Below are 22,938 nucleotides of genomic sequence, written 5' to 3'. Positions count from 1 at the left end.
ATATCATCAATATTAGGTATTTTAGCTATAGGCTCGACAATGCTCTCCTTTGAGTACTTCTCTCTCAAGTGTGGTGGTTGACGATGCTTTCTTTTTGACGTTCCGCTTATTTTTCCATCAGATGGTGCGATGGAGATTTTTTTTTTTTGAATTTCAAATTTTAAATTTTGAAGATCATGTTTTGATTGAAAAAATTTAAAATTTTAATTTTAAATTTGAATTTTGATATTATTAGTCTAATGAGATTTTTTTTTCATTTTGTAGTTTTCTTTTCTATTTTTTTTTTGTACTATCTTTTTTTAATAAATTTTGATGATATTATGCTACTACAAATTAGCCTTCTTATATATCAAAAAAAATTAATATTAACTATTTTAAATATAAAAAATATGTTTAATGTATTTTTAAATAATTTTTATTTAATAATTCAATATAAATATTATGTATTTATTAATTTTTTTTATCCTGAATGCATGGTGAGCTTTCTGTACCATCAGATGAAAGCTTGTCGTGCTCGTCTTCAACGTAGTTGTATAAATTTTTTTCTCTCAAAAAATATAAAAATTAGTATTTATTTTATTATTTTTTATTAAATATTATAATTTAATATAAAATTTATTTTAGATTAATCAACGGATATTTGATATAGAATTGATTTTAGATTAATCAACGGACGAAGGAGGGAATCATTTGGGCAGCGCCTAAAATTAAAGTGGCTGCCTCGTGGCATTGCAATAGTGGCTCAGATTCTCGACTGGATAAATCCCTCGGCTTTTGGAAAAGCATCTCGCCCGTCCATCGTCCATCGAGGTGGGGAATACGGGAATATGGGAGAACGACGACGCGCTTTTTCTAGAAGGCCCCGGTAATAAAGGATAAAGCACAGCGGCTGAATCCTGATCAGCGGAAGCGACTTGCGAGCGCCTTCAACGCTTGCCTTCTGCTTCATTCTTTCCTGCCCTACCTCCAGGGTTAGGGTTTCTTCTTTCCAACTCCTCTCAGGTATCATCGCCGACGAGCAGCGATTTCAAAAGATCCATTTCTTCTGAAATTTTACACCATAATTCCGGAATTCATCTTTATATCTCGTTTCATGTCGTTCTTCTTGTATGTATTCGCGTCTCTATGTGTGTTTTTTTGAAATTCTCGATCGATTTAAAAAAAAAAAAAAACCTAAAGAAGCAGTTGCACTTGAGTTTTCGATTACTGATAAGATCTTCTCCTTTCCTCCTTTGTTTATTTTGCAGGATTTCCCAGTCTTTTTTTTGCGTAAATTTGTTCGCGAAGGGTTTGATTTCTTTAAATTCAGATAATAGGCTTATTTGGATGCCGTTCTGAGAAATATTTGGTCGCTTTAGTGGAAATTGATCGCTATGGCGTGGTTTAGAGCTGCGTCCGGGGTAGCTAGATTGGCCCTCAGAAGAAACCTATCTCAGGCGCCTCATCACATCGCCAGAACTCGTGCTCTTCCTTCCTCTACTCGTTGCTTCCATTCCACGAATTTTAGACCCAAGGCCGCCCCGGTTCCCCGCCCCGTGCCCCTCTCCAAGCTCACAGATAGCTTCCTCGATGGCACGAGCAGTGTTTACTTGGAGGAGCTGCAGAGAGCCTGGGAGAACGACCCCAGCAGTGTGGATGAGTCATGGGACAACTTCTTTAGAAACTTTGTTGGCCAAGCTGCCACTTCTCCGGGAATCTCCGGCCAGACCATCCATGAGAGCATGCGATTGCTGCTCCTGGTTAGGGCCTACCAAGTCAATGGCCACATGAAGGCCCAGCTCGATCCTTTAGGTTTAGAGAAGCGGGAAATTCCCGAGGATTTGGACCCGGCTTTGTATGGATTCACCGAGGCCGATTTGGATAGAGAATTCTTCCTGGGCGTGTGGAGGATGTCGGGCTTCTTGTCAGAGAATCGCCCAGTCCAGACCCTTCGGGAGATTTTAAACAGGCTCGAGCAGGCTTACTGCGGGACTATCGGGTATGAGTATATGCACATTCCTGATCGTGAAAAGTGTAACTGGTTGAGAGAAAAGATTGAGACCGTGAAACCGAGGGAGTACAGTCCGGACCGCCGTGAGGTCTTGCTTGATAGGCTTATTTGGAGCACTCAGTTTGAGAATTTCTTGGCCACGAAGTGGACTGCCGCGAAGAGATTTGGTCTTGAAGGTGGGGAGACTTTGATTCCGGGCATGAAGGAGATGTTCGACAGAGCGGCTGATATGGGGGTGGAAAGCATTGTGATTGGAATGTCTCACAGGGGAAGGTTGAATGTTTTGGGTAATGTCGTCCGGAAGCCTTTGCGTCAGATTTTCAGTGAATTTAGTGGTGGTACGAAGCCTGTTGAAGAGGGAGAGGGGTTGTACACCGGAACAGGAGATGTGAAATATCATCTGGGTACTTCCTATGACAGGCCCACCAGAGGTGGGAAAAGAATACATCTATCTTTAGTTGCAAATCCAAGTCATTTAGAAGCAGTTGATCCCCTTGTCGTTGGGAAGACTCGGGCAAAGCAGTACTACTCAAATGATGCCGAGAGGACAAAGAATGTGGGAGTTTTGATTCATGGTGATGGAAGCTTTGCGGGGCAGGGTGTGGTTTATGAGACCTTGCATCTGAGTGCTCTCCCCAACTACACAACCGGTGGAACAATTCACATTGTTGTGAACAATCAAGTTGCATTTACAACCGATCCAAAGTCTGGGAGGTCTTCTCAGTATTGTACAGATGTAGCTAAAGCATTAAATGCTCCAATTTTCCATGTGAATGGTGATGATTTGGAAGCAGTGGTCCATGCTTGTGAACTTGCAGCAGGGTGGCGTCAGACATTCCATTCGGATGTGGTGGTTGACATTGTTTGTTACCGTAGATTTGGGCACAATGAAATTGATGAACCCTCTTTCACACAGCCTAAAATGTATCAGGTGGTTTTTTTTTTCTAATTCTTCTATATTTTGTTATGCTTTCGTTTATTTTATTTATTTATTTATTTTTATGGGAAAGCTCAGCTCGTGAATTATTCTTTGGTTCTCTCTGATTCTTTATCTTATGAATATATGCAAAACTTGCTTTTGTTGTTCACTTCATTCTCTAATTTGTCACTTTTTTCATGTTGGCTAACGTTTCATTTTTGCTCTTTTTCTCAACGTTTATTTTTTAAGCATTTAAGAATATTTCCTTGATTTAAAAAAAGATAGTTACTTAAAGATAAAATGTGTAAAAAAGAAAGTGAAAGCCAGTAAGAAAGAAGGGATAGAAAGTAAACATGCTTACTGTTCAATAATCAGAACCAAGAACTCAAAATTTCCTTAAATGATGCTAAAGTAGATTCTTTACTGTTATCGGGCATTCTTGGACATGATCTTTGACCATTCTAATTTGTATTATACTTATATAGGTGATTCGGAACCATCCGAGTGCACTAGAGATATACCAAAACAAGCTTCTACAATCAGGGCAGATCTCTAAAGAAGATATTGAGAGAATACACAACAAAGTCAATTCCATTCTGAACGAAGAATTTATTAAAAGCAAAGACTACGTTCCAAGGAGGAGGGATTGGCTTTCAGCTTATTGGGCTGGATTTAAATCACCTGAACAAATTTCCCGTATTAGGAATACTGGGTATAGTCATCCTTCTTTTTTGGTTTTTCTTCTTTTTCTCCTGCTGATCCATTTCCTTATTTTGATTTATCTGAAGTTAGACCACTGCAAAATTACAGTGTCAAACCTGAAATACTGAAACGTGTTGGGCAAGCCATTACCACCCTTCCTGAAAATTTTAAGCCTCACAGAGCTCTAAAGAAGATTTTTGAGCAACGTGCTAAGATGATTGAAACTGGGGAAGGCATTGACTGGGCACTTGCAGAAGCACTAGCTTTTGCCACCCTTATAATTGAAGGTAATCATGTCAGGTTAAGTGGGCAGGATGTCGAAAGAGGCACTTTCAGTCATCGTCATGCATTTGTTCATGATCAAGAAACTGGAGAGAAGTACTGCCCACTAGACCATATTTTAATGAACCAAAATGAGGAGATGTTTACTGTTAGCAACAGGTATGTGTTCCAATTTATCTAATCTGCCTTCAGAGTGACTTGATCTTTGTTACTTTAATCATTTCTCTTGTGTTACTCTCTTTCTAGGGCTATATGGTGCATGTTTCTCTATGTTTTGAGCTTGGCTTTTAACATGAAAAATGTACAATAGAACTTTTTGCTGTGCATAGTTATATAGATTTTTCTTTTTAAAGGAAGCTCTGCATGTGGATTTGAAGCTTCAAACATCAAATCTTTGGTATGTTGACTTGCTTAAGCAATCCCTACTTCGTAGTTTGAATTTTCCCAGCCCCTTTTGGTGGCCCAGTCATACTTGCATATCAAGCGCATTTGTCAACAGTTTGTTGCAAATGTAAAGCTGACTGAGCATTCAATTTGATGCCAATGCGTCAGAATGGGAAATGAGATATTTTCATTTTGTCTGATTTACTTTTGTAAGTTTATCAGCAGAATAAGAAATTTCAAGTCTTTTGTTGATCAGGCGACACCCGGATTTGAACCGGAGATAAAAGATTTGCAGTCCCCCGCCTTACCACTTGCTTCAACCACATACATACTCATCTCTAGGATGGGTAATAAGCAAGCGGATGTAATGGTAGCCAAGACATCCATGTTGTCTTTCACTGATGATAATCCCCTTTGCATTATAGGTGTAAGGCAAATTCCAATGCCTGCACATCACTGTTGTTATAAGCCTTTAACCTTCTCGTTGTACCAAAATGGAGGTCTGATTTGAACGACGAGGTACAGCATCACATTTGACACCTGAGGAAGGTACAGCCCAACTATGAGGTACATCAGCAGTTGTTACAATCATACGTAGATGAGTTTTGGCTGGTACAACCACTCTATTATCAACTTCTAATAAACGTGATTGACCCAATTTTGGATCATCTTCTGGAATCGTATAACTGTCAAAAGTGAGTGACTGTTCATCGGAACTGTTATAGTCCGAATACTCATAAGGTTGGGTCGACGCCCGCCTCCCCCCAAACTTGACTTTTTTTGCTTGTATATGAAAAGATTCTAGATGTCTATGTGCAAACTTTAATGGTAAATATTGATATGCTTCTTTGATAATTAGAGAATAAATTTAGGTCTCTAGTGAGTGTTTGGTTGATTAGATTAACAAATCTACTTCTTTGGATGGCTTTTTTTAATATCACAATGTTTGGTTTGCATGACAATCCCAATTGCATATGATTAACAACAGTCCATGTATGCATGTCACATGTTATTAACAGTTCAACATGGCTATCTGTTAGAGTTTCCTTAGTACCCTGTCTCGATGATGCATTTATATGAAACTGCATTTTTCCATGTTAATAATAGTTTGACTTTGTTTATTTGAAGCCAGTACCATGTAAAGTTTGTAAGCTCCTGCTCTGCATTGAAATGGCATATGCATTTATCTGCAGAAGACCTTTCTTAATTTTATATTATTTCTTATAAACCATATGTTTGGCAAATAGGATCCAACTTACAAGAGAGTAGAAGATCATATGCGATAACATTGGGTACTCTAAATATATCTCTTTTTTTCTTTTTCTTTTTGATGTGAAAAGCAATTGTCATGGTTTGCAGGAAGGATTGGATTATGCTTGCACCAATTGTAAATTTAACTATTGATAGAATTGGTAAAAACTGCCCCCATGTAGAGGGTGGAAACTAGTTGCTTTCTTACTGCTACTAATATACAATAGGTGTAATCTCTCCACTATTCCTTCATCTTCCTAAATTCCCTCTGGTTTAGGTATCTAGGTATTCTGTTTACTCTTGTAAATAGTCCTCCGGGTTATGACATTAATTCTTTGTTTGATACTTATGCCACCATTCCCTTCTATTGAGAAGGAACAAAGTAGTCAGGAGGGTCTAAAAACACTGTTTTCATTAATATTTCATCTAACAATATATAAAATGATATTCTTTCTTCTCTTGTTCTTAGAAGTTTAAGTGATGGGTCTATTATAACTTTTCTGGTTACTTTTGAACAAGGCATTAAAATAACCATGTTTCTTATCAAGTACTTTGTTGCACTAACTCCTAAATGTTATATCCTCTTTCTAGAAATGCAAGCAACAATTTAGGCCTCCATTTGATGCTTGTGGAGTAGCTACTGCTTCTGTTTTATCTACTAATTTATCAAGTATTTGATTTTCAAATAAATGAAGTTAATGATTGGCCCACTTGAGGTTATGTCATTTTTCAAATTGTAAATTGAATTTGCTGTTACAGATGTTGTGCTTGTTGTTACCATGGTGTGCAGCCTTAAGAGGTTCAAGTTTTTGTTTCTAGAGGACTTAAATGCTTGAAAAGACTGCTCCTATATGCTGCACACTCGATTCTGTTTCTTTTATCCTTTGTATCCTTTAGAGGAACATGACAATAAGCTGATCTGCTATGCCCTCTTCTCTTATAGCTCTCTTTCAGAGTTTGCTGTCCTTGGATTTGAATTGGGTTACTCAATGGAAAATCCCAACTCATTAGTACTTTGGGAAGCTCAGTTTGGTGACTTTGCGAATGGGGCCCAAGTCATTTTTGATCAGTTTTTAAGTAGTGGAGAGTCAAAGTGGCTTCGCCAAACAGGTCTTGCTGTTTTGCTCCCCCATGGTTATGATGGTCAAGGCCCCGAACATTCAAGCGCACGATTGGAGCGTTTTCTCCAGGTTTGCCCTAGAACTAATTGGTATTATGCATTGCCTGTAAGGCCCATGTTAGAGCTTCAATTTTGTAAGATCTCTTCTAATAAAGTGATAATGTATCATGTGTGTGGTGCGTGTATGTCTTAGGTACCTACTCGTGTATACATTTAGCATGTACCTTTTGCAGAAGTCATCAAAAACTTATTTAAGCTTTTCTAGTTGTTTCAATCAAAGTCTAATAATTTGAGTCCTGTCATATGTAGAGTAAATTTGTAGAGAGTCCAAGGTGATTACCCTTGCTGTTAATCCAGGTTGTATTCACAAAAGAATATACAAATATAGCTATAGTTTCCCAAATTATTGAGAACTGTTTCCTAACTGAACTACAGTTTGCGTTTGTTTACTGTATGGCTATAGTGCTGCTGCATTTTTATCTAATAGTATGTGCTAATGTTGTTTCAGTATGCTACAGCAGTGTGACTATGGTATTCTTATTTTTTAATTCTAGCATTCTTTCTCTTCATTCTTTATATAAAAAATTTTCCTTTTTATGATGGTGGAAGGGTGGTTTATAATCATGGTTGATAATTGCTTTTATGGCAGTTCCATGACATTTCCATATGTTTACAGAAATACATTGCTCCCTGTAAATAATGGCTGTTACACATGTTTTGTATCTGTTGAAACAGCATTAAATAACAGTCATGACTGCTGTTACTTAACAGTCACTGTTTTAAGAATATAATGTACATCCAATATTTGTATTAACAAATCTCAAATGCAGCTATAAAGTTATTAGGACTTCATTTCTTTGTAAACTGGATATTATGACAAAGCAATAGTATATTCTGAAAGATGATTTGGAATTTTTCTTTTTTGGTTTATATGTTTTCCCATCCATAATAAATTCACAGATTTTTTCATGGCTGTTAAATAACCGTAATGGCTTTTCTACAAACCATGATATAATGGATTCTTTTTCTATCTCAACTATCAGAAAGTTGCCTCCCCACCTCCTCCTCTCCTGCCCTAGAAGTTTTTAAGTTTTCGATTGCATGCAATTTTGTTATAGTGTATGCCTGTGGTATAGCGTGTCAAGATGCTTTCTATTTCTATTGTCCAAGCCATACACTTAATTGTTTCCTCATTAATATGAAATCTGTTTTAACTTTCTTTCAACAAAAGCTTTTGTATATCACCTTCCAATATGATCTTTCAACGAGTGGGGTTTTCTCTTTTTGCATTTATGTTTTCCCTGCTAGTGGATGAGAGTATTATGCTAGGTTCCTTACATGCCATGTGCACTTCTGCTCAGCTCTACTTTATTGCTTTCATGCTGTGCATATTTCAGTAACTGATTGCTTAAGATGATCTCAGATGAGCGATGATAACCCTTATGTTATACCTGAGATGGATCCAACACTCAGAAAACAGATTCAAGAGTGCAATTGGCAAGTAGTGAATGTCACAACACCTGCAAACTATTTTCATGTTCTGCGGCGGCAGGTGATTGTTCATGAGCATGCCTTTATGGGCTCAATACCTTTTAGATTTTTCAATTCACTTTTTTTTTTTGGTATCTAGATACACAGAGATTTCAGGAAACCTCTAATTGTGATGTCTCCAAAGAACCTGCTTCGGCACAAGGACTGCAAGTCACATCTTTCTGAATTTGACGATCTCGTAGGGCACCCTGGATTTGATAAGCAAGGGACACGCTTCAAGCGCCTCATAAAAGATCAGAATGACCATAAAGATCTTGAGGAGGGTATTAATCGACTGATTTTGTGCTCTGGAAAGGTAATCTCTCTCTCTCTCTCTCTCTCTCTCTCTCACACACACACACACACACACACACACACACACATTTGGGGGGCCTACACTGTACAGTACCATCTACTACCACCTAACTGAACAATCACTTCCGAGGGCTTGCTAAGGAAACGTGCTTCTTTTTCCACTGACCATTTTGAATGCAATGTAAGTCTTGTTATTTACATCTGTGATCATGTAGATTTATTATGAACTGGATGAAGAACGAAAGAAAAAGGATCGCAAGGATGTTGCAATCTGTAGAGTTGAACAGCTCTGCCCATTCCCATATGACCTGATCCAGAGAGAACTGAAGCGATATCCAAGTATGAGATATTATCTTTAAATCAGAATGCTTATTATTTGTGTGGAAATTGAAGAAACATGCATGCGCTCACACTTTTTTTATGTATAAGTAGACATTCTCAGGAGATTCTTTACATTGCCTGATTTGAAAATTGCTTAAGCTTTATCATTATACTGTCATACCTCCAGATCCAATTCAAATTGTCACATAACATGCCCCTTATTTGGACTATCATTTCATCCTAATCACAAGCATGTTGCACCTGTGACAAGATTGGCTTGAAAGAAAAATAACCGTAGCGAATGTTTCACATCCGGACAGTGAATTTAATAGTTATTTAAACCGCCTATTCAACACATGTTGTGTTGTCAACAATCTATGCAGGACACGTACTTCTTTTCATTATTTTGATGTATTGATTGGGCTCTGCCCATTCTTTTCCTCAGAAGAAATACCAATCATTGCAAGACACCAGTCTATCAAATGCACTTTTAAGGACCTAGGATGGTCTTGTTCCATCAGGAACATCTTGTCAGGCTAAAATGTGGTCTTTTGAGTCGATTTACATCCAAACTAATTAATCTCCAGTCATAAATCCGGTCGATACTTTATTTCTGTTTTGTGGAAAGTAACAAACCACTAGTTTTCCTACTTTTGCATTCAAGAAAGGAACCTACAGATTGTAACCCGGCTTCTTGTAGGTTTATATACTACAGGAATTTTCTCGTAAGTATTTAAAACAGGCCCTTAGTATGGTAAACACGTGCATGCCTAATGAGCCACAAACCTGCAACAAGCCCACTTGAAGGCACAGGGCTGTTCTTGAGCCTATCTTATGAGCTGAGGCTTGGAATATAAATAGCTGAGCTCCCTTAGCTATTGACTCTGGTGATCACTGTGATGGATTTGGTTCTGCCCATGTAGCAACCGCGTTACTTGCATTGCTGTTTATTTCTGAGATAATGTTTCACTTTGTCACCTACTTAAGGACATGGCTGCAGCTGTATGTTAATGAATATATTATTTATACTGATTTGCTGAGCTATTTGAGTAGTTGTATTGTTTTTCTCATGACATGTAACTGACTTTTGTTTCCATTTATTTGTATTTTTCAGATGCAGAGATTGTTTGGTGCCAGGAGGAGCCAATGAACATGGGTGCATACCATTATGTTGCCCCTCGTTTGCATACTGCCATGAGGGCACTTGGCAGAGGGACTATAGAAGACATTAATTATGTTGGAAGGGAGCCATCTGCTGCCACAGCAACTGGTTTCTATTCTGTTCATGTGCAAGAGCAGACCCAGATTATTCAGAAGGCAATGCAGCAAGAGCCAGTCAGATACCCATACTGAACTCTTTTCTAGTTTCAAGAAGAATAAAAAATGTGCATGTTCTCCGAAATTTTATATTCCTTTGCAGGAGTTGATGTGCATCAACTCGAGTACTTGTCTTTTACGGTCTGAATGAATTTACTGGTGCATTTCTGCTGCTGTATTTTGGAAACCAACTTTACAAAATGTTCTCGTATTTATTTGATCCTTAGAGTATACGTGGTTATGGCAGCATGAGGACTCTGGTGATCTGGCAAAATCATTGTGGTAAGAAATCGTTACATATTGTTACCAAAAATAAGACATAGTTCCATATGATGTGAACAAATGATAAATTGTCCGGATACTTTCAAAGAACTTGTACTTCTTACGTAAAATTTTCATTCTTTTTCCTTGATTGTTGCATCTTGGTTAATGCAGGGTATCTCAGAGCCAACTGCTGTTTTGTTTTCAAATACTAGTTTAAACATCTAAATTTTAGTCAACAGGCCATACCCCAGGTGGATCCGGAGATCAACGTGGTGAAACTTCTTGTACATACAGGAAAAGTATGGTTGGAGAGTTGGAGGTCAACCGTGGAAAAAATAAAAATACGTGCTTCTGCAATCACGTATCATCACAGATAAGAAGCTTTGGTTTGGGGCGTTACCCCTGTAATTGACCTCTCGGAACCATCACGGAGCGTTGGTAAATTGGCGCACATTTCTCAAGTGCATCAGGTGTTCCAATATTTAGGAACGCGTAGCTGCTACTTTTGGACCATGACCCGCCTTCGCAACATCTTTGGCCATAAGATAGGTTTTGTCAAAATTGGGATCCGCCTAGAAAAATAAAGTAACAGTTGGCTTCCTCTTTCTTCCCGAAGGCTAATTGTCCAATTGGAGACTTTGGTTGCGTCCAATGAATTGACCAAAGATGAATTCTAACCTCATCTAATCCAGCTAGCAGTCGCTCATTCTGCTGGTCTTTGACCTAATATGAGGAAATTTCGAAAACGATCAACAATGGTTCCTCTCTTGCGCTCAACTTCATTGTCCTTTACCTTCTTCGACCTCTATCCTGCTCCGTTTCAACCTTAAGAGATGATCCAGAGATCATATTTCTTGACACCCCACACAAGCCCAATCCAACTTTCTTTGCCATCCCTTGAGTAAGAACGCTGTAGACGATAATGACTGTTTATGCTCAAAACCATCACTAATATCCTGCCTGAACATTGTTCTGGAAAAAACGTGTATCCAAGAATTAGATCTAACCAACAATCTCAAGAAGGTTCAGACTCAATATTCTGCCTAAACCTAACCACAGAATCTTCTCTATGGTTAGGTTTAGGCAGAATAAAAACAGGGAGGACTAAGACCATATAGAAACTTATCTAATCCATCTTTAATAGATTATCGTCCTTTTAGGGAAGAGTGAGTCCATTTTATCAAGACCAGTCAGTTCTAACTGTTTATGCATCGCAATACAGAATCCTATAAGATGGGTCTTTGCCTTAAAACTGATGACTTCATTAGCAACGGGACAGATCTAATTGAGGAACAGCAGCGGTTATGATGACTTCCTTGCATGAATATGAAGTTGTAAGGCTTAACAAAGTGGAAGGACCCAACCGTCCGACAGATTTTAATTTAGGGGGGCGCGTAGGTTCTTGGGAGTTTCCCAACTGAACAGTTAGATATCTCAAGCAAACCAGCAAGAAATCTTCTTAACCGTACGGACATAAAATTTTTTCCTTAATTAATATAAAAAATTATTTATATAAATAATTTTATTTTTAACTTATTTATCAGATTGATGCAAAAATGATAAAATGCCATTTTGAATGGCGTTTTATCATCGCCACGTCAACCCCCATTTTTCACATAGACGATGCCAAAAAAAAAAAAACCAAATAATATGATGTTTTTAAAAACGCCATCCGAGATGGCGTTTTTAAAAATACCATACTATTTGATGTTTTCTAATTTTTTTTCAAAAAAAGAAGAAAACGGTAAAAAATGAAAAAGAATAATTTTTTTAAAATTTATAAAAAATAAAAATTTTAATTTTGATAAAAATAAAAATTACCATTTCAAATTAATATCCCCATTTCAAATTATCTTTTTTAAAAAAATATCTGAAAAAAATTGTTGTAAATAAAAAATTAAAAATACCATAAAAAAGAATCGATTCTTTTTTTATGGTATTTTTAATTTTTTATTTACAATAAATTTTTTTCAGATATTTTTTAAAAAAGATAATTTGAAATGGGGATACTAATTTGAAATAATAATTTTTATTTTTTTATAAATTTAATTTTTTTTTTCATTTTTTACCTTTTTTTTGAGAGAAAAATTAAAAAAACGCTAAATAGTATGGCGTTTTTAAAAATGCCATATTATTTGACATTTTTAAAAATACCATATTATTTGATATTTTTTATTTATTTATTTTTTTTGACATCGTCTACGTGAAAAATGGGAGGTGACGTGGCGATGATAAAATGTCATTCAAAATGACGTTTTATCATTTTTGTATTAACTTAATAAATAAATTAAAAATTAAATTATTTATGTAAATAATTTTTTTTATATTAATTAAAAAAAAGACTCTAGAAAGAAAGCAAAAATTATGGTGGTAAGGAATGACACATATGGCTGTCATTAATCAATCAATTTGCATCCAGCAATATTCTTGTTTTGTCCTTTTTTTTCACTGCCAAACGCAGTCACCAATGTGATGCTCTTGCATGGTTGTGAGAATTCCCAGCATTTGATTTAAATCGACCTGATTTGCTATATTGGTCTTGACATACAATTGGTGATTAATCAGCCTTTGCTGCTGAAATTATGTTTTTATGGAAAAACATGAAAATAATAAACATGTAAATATACTCTTTCTGAGAATTTGAGAAATGGAAATGGAAAGAATACAAAGTACTTGAGAAGATCGAAATGGAACTCACATCCAATATCATCGTCATATTGTTTGATCTCAGATATTTGGATGGCTCGGATGGGAGAAACAGTCATAGATGTCACAAATCATCACTCAAGTATCTTAAGTATTGCATCATACATTTGTAGATATTCTTAAATAAAAAATTTTAGATTGCATATTAGAGTTAATAGAGCAGGAAGAAGCATTCATTTAGAACAAGCAATTGTGGTAATGAACCGAATAATGAGAAAATTAATCCATCTTCTCCGCATATCTAGTAATGGCAATAAAAATCCCCTGCACTTTTATGTAAAGAAATGGCCTGCTTAAGCTGTGTACATACTTTTCTTGTTCCCAGTCAATTAAACGAGCAATTTCAAATGCTACTAATGATAACAAGGAAAATTAAATAAAAACAACAAAACTTTAGGTGTTCCGATAATTTAATGGCTATCAAGTTGTAGTAATTCTTTATGATTCTTTAGATAAGCCGAAACAATTGTACACGTAGAGTCAAATGATCTTTGTCGTGTATGATGTAAAATCTATGCCACTTCTCCAAAACTATGACTTTTATATATATCAACAATATATACCTTTTCCACCAAGCATGATGAAATTTCATAGCAACGAATTGGTGCTGCTAAATTTAGCTTTCTACTGAATGGGCTATGGTTCTCCTTTTCAATCCAAAAAAAAAAATCCCAATCCCCATAAAATTACCGTTTGCTGCACAAAAATCAAAATTCAACCACACAACTATGCATCCTTTTTTTCTCTTTGCAGCTTTGTTTCCGAACCTTCCAAACCGTGACAATATCCCTGGAAAATTCAACCACACAGCTTTGTGGGGGGTGGTAGGGGGCGGCGGGGGGCGTGATGCGGTGACAACAAGTATTTGCTTTGAAACCAAGTTTTTTTTTTTTATTTTTTTGATATAGCTTTGAAACCAAGTTAAAATGGACAAGTACAAGGTCTCAGCCTAACAGTTGCGCACACCTTAATTTGAACAGGCCAAGCATCATATTCTTACCGACATTTTTAATCTTTTTTATTCGTCTGCCAATTTTGTCACTAATGATTCCTGTACGAAGATTTTATATTCTCAACGATTCGTCCGCTGGTAGAGCTTAGAGACCTTTCTCGGAGAATTTCTATCGTGCAAAATGTGCCAAGAAAGTTCCATTTGCAATTGGTCCCTGCCAACGGAGGCTTCTTTCTTTTCCATTCAGAGAAAGAAAGAAAGAAAGAAAGAAAATATTCTCAACGATTCGTGGGTCTGCTTGATAGAAAAAAAAAAAAAAAACATTAGTCATTTGTTGATATTACGTACCCCAAAAAAATGGCCGAATATTGCAAGATTTTAATCGAGTCAATCGTGTCATCTTCCAACCCAGTGAAACATGATCAATCTATAAACAAGTGTCTGGATTTCCAATAAAATGAAACTATTATCATCCCAATCCACAAGGAAAGGGCCAAAAAAAAAAAAAAAAAAGTAAAAAGGAAATAGTAACATATCATGCGGCTGGCAACAATATTTATAAAAAAGAAGAAAACAAACCAATACAAAGAAGCCAGCCCTCATTATAGATCAATTCAAACAATCCACCATACGAATCTTATCTACAATCTCCATCCCAAAACCTATCTTCCCGCGGCACTCGATATCGTTCTCCGACGGCGGCAAGTTCAGATCCAAAGACAGCACCCTCCGTCCCTCGGGCTTCTTCTCCGCAAGCCCATGGCCAAACCCCTCCGTCGCCGCCCGGTGCCGCCTCATGTGGCCTCCCAAGGCCTGCCCGATGGCGAACTCGAGCCCGCATATGGAGCACTCGTGGACCCTGGGCTTCGCGAGCCCGCCCTGCAGCTGGCCCTCCGCCGTCAGCCTTGGCTTCTTGTGACTCGCCCGGTGGCCACCCAGCGCTTGGAACGAAGGGAACTGGCGGTTGCAAGTCTTGCACTCGAACACTCGGCTCGGCGATGCCTGCGCTGTGTGCTCGCTCTCTTCCCCGCCGCCGCCTCGAGAGAGCAGCATCAATACATTCGCCATGTTCATGCTCTCCACTTCTTCTTCTCCTCCGAATCTAAATCTCTTCATATCTCTGAGAACTAAAATATATATAAATATATAAGCAAGGAAAGAGCTTGCTGCTAGGCTAGGTGGATCGAGAGGCTGATGACTGAAGAATTAATGGGTGAGAGGAGGATAAGACTTTGTCTATATTTATAGGCTCGTTGAGTAGGAAGGGAAGGTGTGAAGCAAGCCGTTTTCGTTCCTTAGGTGGCACATGGCCGAACTGGGACTGGGCTTCTTGTTACCTGCTTGACACGTAATCCTGAGCGCGTAGTGACGAGGGCGCAAACGAATTGGAAGCACGACGGCGGTGGGAATCACAAGTTATTATTATGCGGTGGTTTTTTGAAAAAGTTGGAGTCTTTCCCTTCTAGAACTGGGACTTTCTGTGGTTCAAAAAGAAAAAGAGTTTGAGCCAGTCAGCAGATGGGTTGTTCTAGTAGCCGCTGGTAGTTTATATTACTAGTTACTAGACTATAAAGTGAGTAGCTAGGGAACGCGTTGGGTGCCGTGTTATCGTTGTGAATATGGCTAATGGTAGGAGAAATTATTAGGTGGATTCATTTCACCTTGGATCCTTGATGGACCTGATTCAATGGAAAGTGGGAGTACCTCCGCTATTTTGTTTGGTTTGCTATCGCTTGGTTCATACCATTCGGTCCATAATTGCACCAAAGATGTAGGTGCAACGTTTATTAATTCATTAGTCGCAGTTCTGCTTGCGTGTCTACATGGGCGGTCGCTGACGAACAGAGCAACAATTGGACGGCAATCTCTCACAAAAGAAGCTACATAGCAAATGTATAGCTCTTGGATTGGTTCGACACATGTAAAGTGCTAAACATTATCAAACAGTAAAGAAGTTATATATCAATTATACCTTTAATTCTTGATGAGATGTTCGCATTACTTTAGCATTTTTTAAACTAGCACTACTGTCCTGACATGCTAGCAGTCAATTAGTTGCCACGACTTCTGAGGAGCTAAGTGAATCAAGTGGTTAAAATATTACCTTGGAGCTTGAATTTCTTCTACATGGAGTCTTGGAGCAAGTTTCTTTTGCAAAAATAAAGAGTTGGATGATGAGGTGATAAAGTGAGCAATATCTTGTTTCTACATTTGATCCAGAAATGTTGCAATTATACTACGTGATAAATATAATTTGTAGTGGAATATTTTTCCTGCTTTTGATGTGCATCCTGATTTCATGAGTAAATATTCTAGAATTTAGTACTAATATTATTCCATACCTCTGATTTGCAGTTAAAACTTTAATTTGCGTAATAACAATGCTCACTTAAAAAAAATCATTCGCTGTTAATTAATCACGAGAACCAAAAAGCTTAAACTATCAGGGAATGGATGAAAAATGCATATTATGTCTTAATACAAGCAACGCACATAGCTTGGATGTAGCAAATCTATTGTGGAAATATTTTTGAGGCACCGGTTACGTGCATGTGAAATGTTGCTTGCATTCAAAAAAAAAAAAAACTAGGTTGGTCATTCCATATGGTGTGCTAATTCCAGCCTACGCACCAAACCACATAGCTAATTGACTTTTGGGAAGCACATACCAGCTGGTTTTCATAGCATTACTATTCTATCGGTCACATAGCTATTATCCTTTTATATTTTTTTTCTGTAATAATAAAATAGTTATGCTTCAGTAGCAAGATTTGTGGTTCACCATAAACCTTTTTTTGTGGTTAATACGTCTCCTCCAGTGGAGAAATATAAATCTTTTTCACTTTCTTCTTTTTCCACCTAACTTACTATTCAAGACGTGTTTAGATTCTCCGAGGAGAAGATAACATTTTACACGAGGCACACTGAAGCCTTTTCACTCTCTTGAAGTCATGAATCATGATCACAAGTGGGACACCTAAGACCCCTCCAGACACGCAACACACGTAACCATGTCCAGGTGTAGGTTTGGAGCTTTGTTTGGTACCTCAGGGAGAACCTTGAGGTGTAGAAGCCGTGAGTTGTTGGGTATCTCTATCCAGTCTAGATGGCAAAAGTCCCTTGGAGCTCTCTCTCTCTCTCTCTCTCTCTCTCTCTCTCTCTGTGTGTTTCTTTTTGAAAGAAGAGCTCTCTCTACGACAGTTCTTTGAAATGCAAATAGACCGGAACCACTTTGTGAGTGTGAAAGGTGTCAAAAAGAGAGAATGGTCAGCTAATTTTTCTATTTTACTTTCGTGCAGAGATGGAGTTCAATTTCTCTCGATAAAGAACGACTGGTATCCATTTCTGACCCTTTTTTTTTATTTCTTCAAAGAAGAAGATGTGGTGGAGAAGAGCACCACACGTCTTTGAAACCCGGATTGGTTCTCTAGAATACATAGTTCCCAATCCCAGTTAGACTTTTCATTAACCTTTATTAAAGTCCACTGCTTTTGAATTGGAAAAGAATGTGCTGTTAGATGGAAAGCGTTTGAACACCAACCCCAGCTATTAGCTTACTACTGTTAGAGAGTCTTTCTATTAGAAAAAATGTTAGATGGGAATATGGATTGGGGTGGATGGTTAGAGGGCACGTGTAAGAAGACTGCAGTTACTTGATGGATATATACCTTTTTTTGTCCTTCCTTGCTCTCGAGTCAAAGATAATGCTCGCTTTGTTCTGGAGACGTGCAGTTCTATAATCCATCAGAAAACTATTTGGCATTACAATGGACACTTGATACCCGTTTGATTATGTCAATTGTGGCGAAGCTTAAATAAATGGTTCACCTAAATTTCATTCGATCGGTACAATTATACACTTTCTACAGTGATTTAGTTCACAAAAGAATATTTCCAGGCCTTGGTTCTACCTATAGGTCCTATTCATTTTATAAGTTTACCTCATATATTTTCGTAATTTATATACGCTTTTACCTTGTTTAGTCTTCTTGAGCAAGGGACTAAAAATTGAAAAAGATAACCATGAACGAAACTTTTGGTCAACAAGCCCAAATAATTAATTTGCAGTCAAATGAGAATATAGAAATTAGTTCCTCCATTTATTTAAATTTAGTTGAATATATTTGAAGAGAGAGGTAGTTCCCAGGTGCTTGCGGGTCTTTCCTACCTCTAGTCGGTATTGACACCGTGAATGTAGCTCTTGATTGGAAACAAGAAAATAATTCCAATCGTTTGGTTTCTTATAGGTAGGCTGCTTTAGACTCTGAAGTTGGATGGAACCAACGGAGTAGCTCTACAAAGTCAATGAGGTTGTCAGGGGGAATTCCATTCATTAATCTATATCGCCTTCTTAATTTATCAAATCAGATGAGCTTTCTTGATCTCCACTACAGTTAGTAAATGGAGCAAGTAATGTCGAGGTAGCTTTAAATAATAACCAATTGGCTGAGGGTAGCTTGTAGTACTTCATCGATGATGAGTGTTGCCATATCGTGTTGCTCATGCCATCTCATTTCACTGAATTATAAGCTACATGCATTTTGTAATTCAAAAAAGTACGTACAATATTGGATTAAATAAGAATTCTTCTTAATCTTAGTCTGAGAAAGAATGGAGATGTCAATGATTATGTATCCAAGTTTCTTAGTACAATGGCATGAAATGTGTTCACAAAAGCATTAATTTAGATCAGCATCCATTACCTAGTTGATGGTGGTTGATTTGATCCTATTGGTACAATCAACTAATCTTTGACCACGTGGCAAAATCAACTAAACAGCATATCAACTCCTAGGTTAGATCAGTAAAAAGCCGATTCGGCTCAAATCTCATACCGGTTTTGTATTTATTTGAAGTGATCCAGCTGAACAACTGTGGTTAGCTAAGCTTTTACTCGATCTGTCAGATAACTTCAGCATCGGACCAATGTGACAAAAAATCAGGTATGTTGAATCAGTTACTATCCAGCTTTGTTACAGCTATCTTCCAGCTATACTACAGTTAATAGCTATGTGGACAATGATCTCCATACATTTGGCTATTCTATTATAACAAACTAACAGTCTAATAAACTCCCTCAATGACCTAATGGCTTAAGCAAATATCTTCTATATAAAAAGGGGCAGGATGCTCTTCCAGAGATAAGTTTCAGCTTAGAAACAGGATTCTCTGCGGTGCTGTGCATACTTCAGGAACGTCCATAAAAAAAAAGACGGTTATATGATGTTTATCTAAACTATTCAAATACCCATGAGGTTTATCCATTTCTCTTTTCTTAAGACCACTCATCTTTTGATGGACATCCCCGAAGTATGTACAGCACCTTGCGGTACTTTTTGAGTACCGTAGAGGATCCGTTCTCCTTATAGAGTCCAGAGTCTGTTAAACTTTTTCTCCTATTGAATGGAACCAAAAATTCTTATTTTTTTCATCCAAAACTTCTCTCGTTACCTTCTATTTTCTCTATTTCTACTATCTGTTCTCAAGATCCCGACTGACTTAATCATCGAAAGATCCTAAATCGAAGGGTATTCTATCGATCCTACGACTTTTTTTACAGATTCACTCATAGTCTACATTGATTTGATTTTCAACAGTACTCCAGCTCAATCCAGTATCGATCTCGCCTTCTTTCCTTTAGAGTCTTGCAGCAATTGGTCCGACATTCTTCGGGCCATTTCTATGATTTGCTCTAGTTCTAGTTGCATATTACACGTTGAGATGTGAGAATTTCACATATTAGTCAGCAATGTACCACGTTCTCTCGTACCTCTTGGTGGATCATTTGTGGCCATGCAATTGATGAACAATGATTGCACCGTCTGGGTCAACTTTTTGTTTTCCTCCGTTTCTTTCTTCCTTTCTTTCTTTCTTTACGCCAATGCAAGTTACATTCATTTCGTGTGGTATTCTTCGTTCCCTACCAAAAATCTCAAACTTGCTAGTCCGAGCAATCATACATTTATTAATACAGAGAAGTAGGTGCTCCCATGTGCTAAAGTGCTTACTTCAAGCCTTCGATCACTACTAGTTTTCACAAACTATCATCAACTTTAAAATATGCTCCTCCACTAAAAAAAGATTCTATGACCATATACAAATTGAATATTAGCATGCCTATGTAGCATGTAGGGAGATGATGACATATAAGTAGTTTGGTAGATAAGAGTACTACTTTAATGTGGACATCCACCAGTTAACCACTTGCTAGGTTATCATTTGGAATTTTCCATCCATTTAGCCGTCGATGCCTTCAGATGTCTTGCATCAAACACCTACTATATATAATTCCTACCCTGAATCTACTACAATATAGATGTAGATGTGCATAAAGTCAGAAAGAAAATACTAGTTTTCTAGAATAGTGAGGGTATAACTAAATTATCCATATGGTTAAGGCTGCTAATTGTTTACGTAACAAGAGGGCAGTTGTTATTGCTTGGATGACAACTGCATGAGTCTAGAGTGTTTGATGTTGGGTAGAGAAACTACTTGCAAAGTCGAAACACGGAAGACGAGGTTTTGCTTGCACACATCTACATGTGTCATCACCGGTTTGCCATTTTGGATTTGTTGCTTTATGGATAAGGATGCTTGCTCACTGCCCTTTTCAGAACCGTCCATGGCATCGCATCGAAAGGGATGGAACCAAGGAACCGACCATCATGGGACTTAGTTAGTTTTGCATCCGTGTGGTGATTGAGCTACGCCTTTTTTGGCTTCACTCCCCTTCTTTTGCAAGGTGGGAGAATAGAAGATCGGTCGGATCAGGTCTAATCAGGTTGGTCGGATCATGGATCAATCTAATTCATTTACAGTCTTAACTACAGACATCGATAATGTGGATAATGCACATAGGCATACAACAGCTCCATCATTTTCAAATAGGACTCATCATGTTTAAATTACCATATCCATCTCCACTAAAATATCAATTCTATACAAAATAATAACCGATACAATTTATGGAAAGATACCGGCCCTTAATATATTTTGAATGATCGTCACATTCAAAATATATTATTTTTAATATTTTTATTATATTAATTATATTTTTAAATGAAAATATTAAATTAATAATGAAAAGTGTATTTAGTGTTAATTTTTATACATCAATCGTGATTTCAAAATACCCCGGTGTTGTTTAACATTTCTCCAATTTTCTTATTCGGCTAGATAAATGATCATATTTATATGCATCTCATAATTATTAGTCATCACCCAAGAATCTTGGTTCTTATATGCCATTAACATTGTCAAGACAGAATGGACACTTGTCCATCTCGTTACTTATAGTAATGGCTACGAGCTTCTAGTGGGGAACTTACTCGCAAGAACAACCGAAGCACAAGGCTGAAGGTAGGGACTTGGTGGCCCACATCAACGTGTCAAATTGAGAGCCTGTTGCCTCGATACAATAATGCATATCCTTGATGGAAAGCCACACGAGTGCAGTTCCAATCAGTCAGCTACCAGTCCTGATCAACAGCATTTGTTCACATCCAGCCTACTAAACGATTGGTGCAGTCCCATTGCCATCCTACACACCAACCAAAGTGGCTTGTCTCCTTTCTAACATGATATGATTTAATTGGGGTCCGATACCATCTGGATGGGATTGATTTGTTCTGTTGGGGAAGGGTCCACCAGAACTGACTTAGAGAGAGCGATGTTCCTTTCCTTGAACTCCCTCTCCACCCAATCCTTCCAGCTGTCCAATGCTTGACGAAGGCTACCTTTATGAACGGCAATCGTGGAAGGCAGGTGGTTTTTCTTTGTGGAAAGGAAGCTTGACGAAAACTACGATTAAATTGTCCTATTAATCACATTTGGCTCAATCATACTGCACCAGATCAAGACAGGAATGGAAGCATATGGCTCGTGTATAAGTTTACACGACTGCCGATGAAGATGACAGAAAATACATACATACACTTGCATATGTATATAAATATGTCCACATGAAGTCTAAATTATTGTCTTGTTCATATTTTATCATATTTTGCAAGTATTCTGAAAATTGACATATTACTTATCTTGGTGAGTAAGATGAATTGGGACCTTGTTCGACCGCGAATGCAAGCTAAAAAAAAAAATATATCAGAAAATATCAATATTTGCTGAAATACATCCGATATATTAGATGTGATCTTTTCCGGTTTCAATTATCAATTTCGGCTGGAAGACTATTCTAGAAAGATGGATTCGAAAATGAAAGCAAATAAATATAAGCTCCGAAACTAGGACCTAGCCTTCTTCCAAGATGAAAGAGCCGGCCCAAGAGACATCTTGTAATCTCAACTAATATTGATAATTCAACTCTTTTATGGCATTGATTTGATGATTTATTTGTTTTTTTTTTTAAAAATCTAAGAGGAAATAGAAAAGTCAAAATTGTATTGATATAGTTTATCATATCTTATTCTGATGTTTATCAGGTTGCATTGGCCAGACTATTCTCGCATGAAGTTTAGAACTACCAAAGTGTTGAAAGTCCTACCTATTTGGTAGTTCTACACCTTCCTTCACACAGGCAATATTTTTCATGCTACATCAAATTAGCTAAGTCAATGCAAACAAAATCACTGACTTCATTAGCTTATAGCCCAAGCATGAAACTGACCATCATGCAAACCCATGACAATTAATAAACTATGCTGTTATTTTTATAAACCTCTGAACCTGCCATTTCTAGAGAGCTCACCTCCTCCCACCAAGCTCATCAATCAAATTTTGACTTGTAATATAACTGAAGTCCATCTCGACATGCTTGTTGGCTTTTTTTTTTTAAAAAAAAATTTTGAAAAATAATCTTCGTATTCCAGTCAATTCATTTTATCTTCCTTTGAAATATTTTGTATTCCAAAAACTTATTCTTCTAAGGC

General features: G+C 37.3%; 2 protein-coding genes across 3 annotated transcripts; one reads left to right on the top strand and one right to left on the bottom strand.

Annotated features, from left to right (window-relative positions):
* Positions 1 to 844: 844 nt before the first annotated feature.
* LOC105045720 (uncharacterized) lies at positions 845 to 10,377 on the top strand. Of its 2 annotated transcripts, none has more exons than XM_010924090.4 (9): positions 845 to 1,002; positions 1,248 to 2,921; positions 3,395 to 3,621; positions 3,720 to 4,052; positions 6,472 to 6,718; positions 8,072 to 8,200; positions 8,279 to 8,494; positions 8,709 to 8,832; positions 9,929 to 10,377. In XM_010924090.4, the coding sequence occupies exons 2-9, from the start codon at positions 1,374 to 1,376 to the stop codon at positions 10,165 to 10,167; spliced, it is 3,063 nt and encodes a 1,020-aa protein (XP_010922392.1). In that variant the 5' UTR covers positions 845 to 1,002; positions 1,248 to 1,373; the 3' UTR covers positions 10,168 to 10,377. The 2 variants fall into 2 exon arrangements, with proteins under 2 accessions (XP_010922392.1, XP_010922391.1); XM_010924089.4 differs by having other exon boundaries at positions 894 to 1,107.
* Positions 10,378 to 14,481: 4,104 nt separating this feature from the next.
* LOC105045719 (zinc finger protein ZAT11) lies at positions 14,482 to 15,281 on the bottom strand. The gene has a single exon (XM_010924088.4). The coding sequence runs from the start codon at positions 15,167 to 15,169 to the stop codon at positions 14,663 to 14,665; it is 507 nt and encodes a 168-aa protein (XP_010922390.1). The 5' UTR covers positions 15,170 to 15,281; the 3' UTR covers positions 14,482 to 14,662.
* Positions 15,282 to 22,938: the final 7,657 nt, after the last annotated feature.

This window comes from Elaeis guineensis, chromosome 5 (genome assembly GCF_000442705.2).
Source record: "Elaeis guineensis isolate ETL-2024a chromosome 5, EG11, whole genome shotgun sequence".
Taxonomy (NCBI): domain Eukaryota; kingdom Viridiplantae; phylum Streptophyta; class Magnoliopsida; order Arecales; family Arecaceae; genus Elaeis; species Elaeis guineensis.
This window is presented reverse-complemented; position numbering and strand designations above follow the sequence as displayed.